The 10,033-nt window shown below is 37.8% G+C and overlaps 2 protein-coding genes across 2 annotated transcripts; both read right to left on the reverse strand.

The window, feature by feature from the left end:
* Nucleotides 1-297: 297 nt before the first annotated feature.
* LOC142643878 (uncharacterized) lies at nt 298-1,842 on the reverse strand. The gene is made up of 3 exons (XM_075818606.1): nt 1,705-1,842; nt 1,135-1,425; nt 298-999 (listed from the first exon to the last, which is right to left on the reverse strand). Exons 1-3 carry the CDS (start codon nt 1,840-1,842, stop codon nt 298-300), a joined length of 1,131 nt encoding a protein of 376 aa, XP_075674721.1.
* Nucleotides 1,843-5,526: 3,684 nt separating this feature from the next.
* Nucleotides 5,527-9,656, reverse strand: LOC142643175 (uncharacterized protein At1g66480-like). Its single transcript, XM_075817721.1, has 2 exons — nt 8,669-9,656; nt 5,527-5,868 (listed from the first exon to the last, which is right to left on the reverse strand). The coding sequence occupies exons 1-2, from the start codon at nt 9,296-9,298 to the stop codon at nt 5,806-5,808; spliced, it is 693 nt and encodes a 230-aa protein (XP_075673836.1). The 5' UTR covers nt 9,299-9,656; the 3' UTR covers nt 5,527-5,805.
* Between the last annotated feature and the right edge of the window lie 377 nt (nt 9,657-10,033).

The following is a 10,033-nucleotide window of genomic DNA, read 5'->3' on the forward strand; positions in this document are numbered from 1 at the left end:
CAGCTTGTGAACTATGAACTCGGGGTCAACACCGGGCACCTCATATGGATTCCATGCAAACACATCCATGTTTTGTATGAGGAAGAGCAATAGCTGCACCCTTTCCCCATCATTCAATCCTGCCCCTATCTGAAAACTCCTTTCACTTCCCGATAAGATCTTTACGCTTACCAAATCCTCGGCAGTGTTGGTCCCTTCCACCTGGGGATGCTGTAATTGCTATAGGGGCGCCTTCTTGGCTAATTCTCTCTGCTCCGTTTGTTTGTTTGCCGCGGCTACCAAACATTGTCTGGTCGCTTACTGATCACCTATTATTACTGTAATCCCTTCGTCAGTTCGGAACTTGACTTTCACGTGTGAGGTAGACGGTATAGGCCCCATGTCATGTATCCATGGCCTTCTGAATATTGCCGTGTACGGCGAGAAACAGGTGACCACTATGAATGTCACCATTACCTCCCTGCCTCCCATGATAACTAGGAGCGAAATCTGTCCTTCTAGAGTCACCATATGCCCATCGAATCCCATTAAAGGTGTATCATACTTGAACAAGTCCCCCTTTTTTAAGCCGAGCCCCCTGTATAGGTTCAAGTACATTACATCTATGCCACTCCCTTGATCTATCATTATTCTCTTCACTATAAAACCCCTTATTCGGGCCGTGACTATTAAAGCATCGTGGTGGGGCTGAATAGTACCTTCCAGGTCGTCGTCGTCGTCAAATGCTATGGGTTGTCTACGGTACCTCAGCTTCTTCCCCGGGGATTGTTCGTTCACGCTTCCTTCCGTTGACACCACAGTCAACACCCCTTTTGCTATGGGTACTCTAATTACCCTCGGTGCGACGTGGATGACCTCTATCACTCCCAAAGGGGGTGGGAGAAGGTTTCTACGCAGCCGATCTGCCTGTCCGGTCTCCTGATTCCCTGTCTCCACCAGAAACTCTTTCAAATGCCCCGCCTTCACCAACTGTTCTAGGTGATCTTTCAACACCCTACACTGCTCGGTGGTATGCCCTTTATCTCGATGATAGGTGCAATACAAATTCTAGTTTCTCCTTGACGGGTCGCCCACCATCCTGTTCAGCCGCTTAAAATACGGCTCATTTTTTATCCTATCAATGATGCGGTGTACGGGATCCTTGAATGTCGCGTTGACTTTCCCAACCGCCGGGCCGGGCTCTTGAATTCTCAAATCCTTCCTGTGTCTGGGGTTGAAACCATTGTTCCGAGGATAACTGATTATTGGCTCCTTCCTCTTGGACTGCAGCCGATCATCTTCTAAGTGCTTGTACTCCTCGATACGCCTCATCAACTGCCTCATATCCTTTGGAGGCTTTAGGGTCAATGATTCTCTCAGCCCGGATTCTTTAGGTAAGCCCATCCAAAAGGTGCTCGCCGCGATCTTTTCATTACCCCCGCCAATCTAGTTATACAACTCCCAGTATCGACTGGCATAATTCCGAAGGGTCTCTCTAACCCCCATCTTCATTGATAGCAACGCATCCACGGGCTGCGGCACCCGACTGCAAATCATGAACCGCACTCCAAACTCTTGGATCAGTTCTGAAAAACTATGGATCGAATCCTTCTTCAACCCGTTGAACCACCTCAAAGTAGTGGGGCCAAGGCTCAAGGGAAAAACCTTACACGTCAATGCATCGTTATGGGAGTGTAAGGATATCATTTGAATATAGTGACTTACATGTTCCACCAGGCCTGTCTTCCCAGTATAGGAATTGAACGGTGGGCGTGCGAACCGGCTCGGCATAGGCGCGCCCTTAATATCTCTAGAAAACGGAGACCAAGTAGCTTGACGCAATGCTCGGCTTATGGTATCCATGGCTGCATTACGTGGTCGCTTCGCGTCGGGGGAAGTCGATTCACGGTCCGTATACTCTCGGGAACGGTCGCAGTGCCTATGAGACCTGGATTGATGAGATCCTGCCTCACGGCGATTCCCCACACTTACTGACCTTTCCCTTCATTTTCCCTAGTCCCTTCTCCTGCGTCGACCCCGTGCTTGCAACTCCAAATCCCTAACCGCCCTGTGCAGGCGTTGGAGCTCTTGATCCCTCTACTCAAGCTCCTAGTCTCTTCTGTCAAGGCGGCTACGGCCCGAGGCGTCAGACATTGTTCGGAAGGTTTGGCACGACCCTTCTCCGGGCCCAGATTCTTCTACCTCCTCATGCATTCTATCCTCCTACCTTTTTTGCCACCTTTCTAGCCATGTAGACCCCCATGACGACCCTCTAGTGCCGCTCTCTACATGACTTCCCTACACACCTCCAGACATTCTTGCGAGCGTGCCAAGATAGCACTACAGCTATGTAGGAGATTCCCACAGACGGCGTCAATTGTACGTTCCAAAATAAGGCTACTGGGCCTAAGGGGAGTTTGGGCTCACAATTTATTTGTATGGTGGGCTTTTGGATTTCCTACCATGGGTGGCAATATGCTCGGCTGCCCCATTTCCTGAGTCTCCCCTCTTTTCTCGCTAACACTCTCCTTTCTTCCTTGGGGATGATTAATATTACTTTCTCTAGTCTTTTCACTCTGGAATCGCCAACCCCCCCAACTGAATCTTCCCTGTCTATTTATAGCCAAGCTTAGTGGAACGGTCATGATTATTCTCTTGGTGGGTGGAAGGAGGGGTCCAATACTATTACCCATAAGTGGGGGTTTAGTTAGGAGTGGGAGGAAGTGAGAGTAGCATTGGAACTGGCTCCACCGCTAGATTTGATGCTCGGCAGGGGCATTCCCTAGGCAATGGAAGGGAGGTCCAATACCGTTTCGCCTAAGTGGATGTTTGGTGACAGGAAGGAGAAAATGATAGTGGCATTAGGACCAGTCCCGCCTGTAAGTTCTGTGCTCGTCAGGGGCACGCCACAAGCTACCTTGAGCACTCCGAGCTCAAACCCCTCGAACGGCACGTGCGTTACCATGTGTGATCAGTGCAAGGCTCTTATACGAGTTAGTCTTCATAGGCCTTAGGGCGATTAGGCTTGACGGGGGGTGAGGCCCGTACAACCTACAAACCCCGAGGCAACAAAAGACAATCCCAAATTTTAATCAATAGAGTTAGTTAATAAATGAAAAACAAATTTTTATCAAAGAACAAAAAAAAACAAAAAGAATTTTTTTTTTTTTTTTAAAAAGCTAAAGTGCCAAACACACCCTTCAAGTTTAGGGGTATATATATTTTACCTCCTAATGTTCAAAATTTAGATCGGCATTCCTAATGTTAAGCAGGTTGTCTAATTTGTTCGTAAGATTGGAATCCATCGATCCATCTTTGAGGGAGATTCAGAGACTGTCATTAATGCACTTCGGCATGGAGGTATGAATCACTCTTCCTTCAATCATTTAATCAAAGAAATGCCCAAGGGCACTACTATATCAAAGGGGAAATCAATTGATCTGAGAACTCACTCCATACTTCTATAAAAGAAAGGGCATGGTTGAGGAACATAAAGGGACACAGAAAAAGTAATAGAGTCAAAATTACTAAGAAAGAAAAGAAAATGAAAGATATTAAAACAAGTGAAAAGTTTCCTACCTGCTAGAAGTCATTTCTCAATCTCTGGAAACAACTAGAACGTCACACTACCTCATGGTTATATATACTCTCCCTATATCTCCACTCTCATCTTTCTCTCTATATTCAAAAGCCAACATTGGTTCCTTCAGTAGGTGAGCAAGTTCCAAGTCCTAAAGAATACTTTCTTTTTTTTCTTTTTTTCTTTTTTTTTTGCATTATGAGTACTTTAAACATGTATTTTCACATTTTTTAAACCACAGTTTTCACATCATTTGAACAACAATGCTTCAAAATTATTACCAAACAGGCCTCTTAGTGTTGTTATGAGTTTGGTGCCTTGCCTCTATCTTCTTTGGTTTATGTTTTCAGGTGGCACACTTTTTAAACCACAGTTTTCACATCATTTTTAACAACAATACTTAAAAAAACTGTTAAGAAAAGGCCTCTTAGTGTGGCTATGAGTTTGGTGCATTGCCTCTGTGTTATTTGGTTTATGTTTCCAGGTGGCTGGATCTTTGGCAGACTCATAGTTTGGTGCCTTGCCACTAAAACTTTCGCAATAAATTGCATATTACATAAGCTCACTTTCAAATTATATAACATATAAATAAAGTTGTGTCTCACGTATACGTGTTAGCCACACTAATACTAGGGGTGGCAATTCGTGTTCGCGTGTCGGGTTCGTGTCGTGTCAAGTCATGAGTATTCGACTACATAAGTCAACACTAACCCGACATGTTTATTAAACAGGTCAAGATTCCTCAACCCTAACACGACCCATTTATTAAACGGGTCAGTCGTGTCGACCTGTTTATCAGATTTTATCAAAATGAAAAATAAAAATTAATGAAAAAACAAACAAATAAATATTTTTAATATAAAATTCAGAACTAACGAGTAACTGCCTCACAAATAATCATTCAAAATTAAAGCATATCCTAATATCACAAATAATCAATCACAATTTGTCAAAGAAAATAAATCACAACAACTAATAAGTTTATATACCTAGAGTTTGAAGGGTATATTGGTAAAATATCATTTAATTAAACGGGTGAAACGGGTCAAACGAGTTCTATGGGTTCAACACTAACCCAACACATTTATTAAACGGGTTAGTCGTGTCAACCCGAATATGACACGAACCCGTTAAGCCTCAACCCATAACCTGCTAATTCCGTGTCGTGTCGTGTCGGGTTCGCGGGTCGTGTCAAATTTTGCCACCCCTAACTAATACCCATTTGGATAGTGTTGAAAAGCACTATTCTTGCGTCTGCATCTTCCTTCTTTTTTTTTCTTTTTTTTTTTGTTTAGAAGCGCATTTCAACAAAGTCAATGCACTTTCAATAGGTCTCATGCATTGTTCACGAGACCCAAAAACCTCTCTTTCAGCAAAATTTTTATTAAAAAATGGTCTCATGGCACTATTCACATATTATAAATTATTTTGCTACAGTGTTTTTTGTTTTCAGCAAAATAAGCGGTATATAAACACATCCTAAGTGAATGCCATATTTTGTTCTATTTCTCCTATATATGTCATGTGATGTACTACAAGAATATTACAATAATTAACATATTTGCTCTATATGAAACTCTATTTCTATAATTTCAAACAGTTTAAAAAATATTACTCAACAATTAAAATTCTACTACAAATAGTTTTTGGAATCTTATAAAAAAAAAATAGTTTTGGGAATTTTTTTAAACAGTTTATTTTATATTAATATAACATTCTACCACAATTTTTCGTTTTTTATCGTAAAAGTTGGTTCATACATATCGTACTTGCACTGTATAATTCATTGCAAATAATCACCACCATGATACAAAGTCCAAACCCTACAAAAAGCAGAATATATCCTAAAAAAAGTTACATGCTATATATGATAATGGCTGTCATATTGCTGTAAAAATACTTCTTCACTCTGACAATCTTCACTTCAAAAGAATACCATTCAAATCATGATCATGAATAAGCAAATCTTTTGGTTTCAAAGCCTTTCAAACTCAAAATATATTGACAATCATCATGTCCTTGTTACTAGTTACTACTCTTGCTCGGACTTAAAGAGCATGCATTGAGACTGGTTCCTGGTCCGACTAAATACAAGTATTTGTCTTGCTACACCTATACCTATAACAACTATAAATTGAAATCTTCTACGAAATAATATATTAAGAACAAAATCTATACAATAAGCATACTAATCATGGCTGCTTCCATATGCTTCACTAATATATATTTTGACAAAGTCTATCTTGCTATTTAGAAGCAATATCTAGAGTAATTTCATCTTCTTCCACTGGGACGAAGCTCACTTTCTTCTGCAAATTTAGATTTTATCCAAGAAATAATGTTAGCATAGTTGAAATTAATGTCCAAATTTTCATGTTATTGAAGGAAATTAAAGAATCATAACTTGAAATTTTAAATTTAAGCTTGCTTTAATAATTGGAAAACAATCAAAACATAGAATTCGAAGCAATTAATTAATTAATATTTCTTCATGTTGAGAAACTTTAATTCTTGTGTGTCACGGTCTTGACCCACGTCTCCCTCCTCTCCCCTCCCCAATAAAATTCTAATTTAATTGGAAAAATCTTTGAGTTTTATTGGATGTGATTGTTTTTGTCAGGAAAAGTCTTTGAGTTTTAGAACACTAATAACTTGTGTAGGTATAAGGACAAATCATTATTTAATTTTAGAATCAAATGTAGGACCACATCATAAATATTCATCTAAATGAGTTATTAAGTACAAAAATCAAAGAGTTTAGAATTAATGAATTGTAAAAAAAAAAATACTTCACAATAATATATAAATAAATAAATATGGACAATTTACATTTTATACCTAATAATATCCTTATAAAATTTTATAAAGAGTTAACAAAATATAAAAATGACTATCAATAGTATTTAAATTATATATATAGGAATTATATTATGCATCTTATTGTATATCTTTAACTATATCTATGCATACACATGAAGTTACAAGCTATTATATAATTAACTACAACAGCTAGCTAAGATTTCAATGCTTTCACAATTTAAAGATTATTGCAGAGGATTGAAAATAGGAACTTCAACTTGGATCACTTCTTTTGACTAGTTCCAATTTCTTTTAGTCACAATTATCTGGACTTTAAAAAATATATATTATGCTTGTCTACAATCTCGAATAATACTGCCAAATGCCAATCTGCCTTCCTGGGCCACATAGATTTACTTCTTCTCTTTTCTTTTCTTTTCTTTTCTTTTCTTTTCTTTTTTGTGGAGAAACGGGCCACATAGATTTACAACTTAATATAGAAAGTAGTATAAAGTGAGGTCCTCTTTACAATTATTTTTCTTTTTATTTTATGTCTTGATATGTGGGGAAAGAGGGATTTAAAAGGGTTCAGCTGGAAACAATTACAAAAGCTAGTTTAAATATAAAACTCTTGATTGTGGTCATTTTAAAAGTAAATCTTCTATGTTGATGATGTAATTCCAAGATTTATCTCCAAAAGAAAATTATATTTTTAACAAAATTGTTTAGCTTATGGGCGTATGTTATATTTCATGTGCATTTGGTATCAACTTATTTCACTTTTTGCTAAAAATACGTTAAAGTATACTTGTACTCCAGAAATTTGAAGAGAAAAAAAAAAGTTTTTAAAACGTTATAAACAAAAACTAAAAACTAAAAGTTTGTCCAAAAAATTGTAGGCAAACAGATACTTCAAGTTACAAAATTTGAAACTATCAAGTTAACTATAGTAATAGGGCATAGATAAACATCAAGCATAGAGGGTTTTCCTAGAAGAATTAACTGACCTAAGCATAGTCAAACAAATATGTTAGTTTGCCCAAGTTATCTCGTGAATATTACTTTAATGTAAGAAATAGTAACATGTGTCATTTTTTTTTTTTGTCAAACATATTTGTCTACTAGTAAGAATAATTCTAACTCAAATTCTCTAAATCTGGCAGAAGAATTAGAAAATGTTACTAAAGTACAAAACTCTTCTTATGTAGGATTAAAGTTCGATTGAGAAAATAATTTATTTATTTTGGTATCCAAAGCAGACCTTTGTAATTTCATGCCAAAAACTAGGCATCTGCCTAAAAAGTCAAAAATGGTCGACGTACTGGGTTCACTTCTTCGAATTCGACGAAAATGAGGAAGAACGTCGTGTTCTTGTCGTACATCATTTTCTTCTTGTTTGGAGGGTTTTGGCTGAGTATATTCAATTCTTTGTCATTTGTTACGTAATGCTTATCATACTAGCAAACTCTTCTGAAGAACTGTCCAAAGCTTTCACACCAAAGTTACAAAGATATGCCAATATCACTGTTTGTGATCAAGATGGACAAAATCAGGGTTTGTCTTAATCCTCGAACTACGTGTCTGGTGAGGTTTGGATCTAGTTTCACACTAGAACAGAACCAGTCTTAATTTCCACCACAACTTTCCTTTCCTCATTTGTTTCTTATAATTATTGTTTGACATTGAAATTTCAACGGTTTTCTTTAATACTTTGCTTCTCTTCCTTTTCCTTATAATGGCGGAATTACTAATTCTTAATTCATGATACATATTTTGGGAAGAATTGGTCCCATCCCACGTTCAAATTGTCGCGTAATATTAGGCCATTAGCCACTTCCACAACTAAATTATACATTTCTCTTTATTTCTTTTTAATGGAATTATTCCAACTATCCAACTGCCTTATCTACATATTAGCCTACCCATTAAATTATAATAAAAAAAAGGTTAGCATCAACAATTCAACATCTTTGAACAATGGGTGTATAGGCCCTAAAGGCCGACAACATCTCATAAATTAAGGGCCCTCAGATATATTTTTTTCGGCCTTGAGCTATTATTGCTAGTACTACTTGTTCAATTGATTAAAGATGGCACAATGAATGTGGAATTCCTAGAAAGAAACGTTCAAAGAATCAAAATTATGTAATTCGCAACATTGATTATTGAATGATACACTACTTTGTTCCCAACAAAAAAAATAATAATAATAAATTAAATTAAATTAACATATAACAAGTTGTGATTAATGAAGCATAAAGTAGAACGTAAAAAATAGAACAAAGAAGTTGTATTTCGAAGGAAGCGTACCTTATGTGCTTTGTTCTTCTCCCCAATGCTACCAAGAGCTGGTTTCCATGGTACTTCCTGGTGCACCAACGCGCCCTCTCCTGCCTCCAGTGAGTCCTTGTTAACCTCTCTAGGTCCAGCATGGTTCATATAAAGGCCTACAATCTTCTCAGCCACCTCTACGTTATCTCTGCTTTCAGCCACCAATTTAGCCACTTGGGAACTTGGCAACCTCATTTTCACCCTCAAAGGGCTCGTACCCGGCCCCGGCTCATCGGATACAAGACTCGACGATGGTCTACTAAGCGAAATGTCTGAAACCGTTCTTCGAGATAGCATCAAGCACTCTAGCCTATCCTTGGCACTCAGGTGTATGCCAGTGGATTGTGAGCGCTTAGACAACTTTTTCTCCTCAGGAAACTTGGGCAGTTCTATTAAGAAGTAAACTTTCTTGGGCTTAAGCTCTTGCTGTGGTTCCAATGGCTTGGCTCGGATGCCATAATTCTTAACAGCCTCAGATTCCAACAGAACATGACCAGGGTAGTCCTTGACAACGTCCCAAGCTTGTATGGGAGTCTTTATCTTCATGGTTTCGCCATTGATCTTCATCACCTTTGCTTTTTTTCTCCCTCCTCCTATGGTGTTCCCCATCTTCCTCTTTCACAGGGTTTTGTATATGCTAAACTCTCACAAGTTGCTAATTAAGCTTCTTGTAAAATCTCTCTTCTACTAATTACCTCTTAAATATATCACCACTCTTGCACAAGTTATATATACTTGGTCTCTTAAGTAGGTTTGAGGTTGTCCAAGTAGTTGAAAAGGTTGAAAAATTCAGCTGTGAACCAAATGGTGTGAATTCTAGAAAATCTCTAAACTGAAAATTCCTAATAAGAACATAAACAGTAGTGGGAAAACACAAGCATTTGGCATCCTGATAAGACTATCTTTGCTGGTAAAAGACTGTACATTTTTGGCAGGCCTCTTGTCACTTTTTTTTTATAAGCCCACCACTAAGAAAAGTGGTGGCCTATGTTTAAAATCAGTTCAATAAAAAAGATTCTTTTCATATCTTTCTAGTTTCTAGTAAAAGTAAGTTTCTTTTGGAGATTGAGAGTTTGGTGGTGTGTATTAGTTGTAGACAACTTTTGATATGGATTTCTACCCAAAAAAAAAAAAAAACTTTTGATATGGATAAGTGGTATTGAAAAGCAGAAGATCAGGGGGCTCAGCTTCCATCACATTATTGCCGGTACACAATTTAGCTTTCACATCCGTCCGATTACATCAATGTTACATCACTTAATATTCTTTTAATTTTATGCAAATTTTAACTTTGGATTATATTATCTTCGTGCATTCCCTATGCTTGCAAAATTTTAAAATAAT

The sequence above is a fragment of the Castanea sativa genome, chromosome 7 (genome assembly GCF_040712315.1).
Source record: "Castanea sativa cultivar Marrone di Chiusa Pesio chromosome 7, ASM4071231v1".
Classification (NCBI taxonomy): domain Eukaryota; kingdom Viridiplantae; phylum Streptophyta; class Magnoliopsida; order Fagales; family Fagaceae; genus Castanea; species Castanea sativa.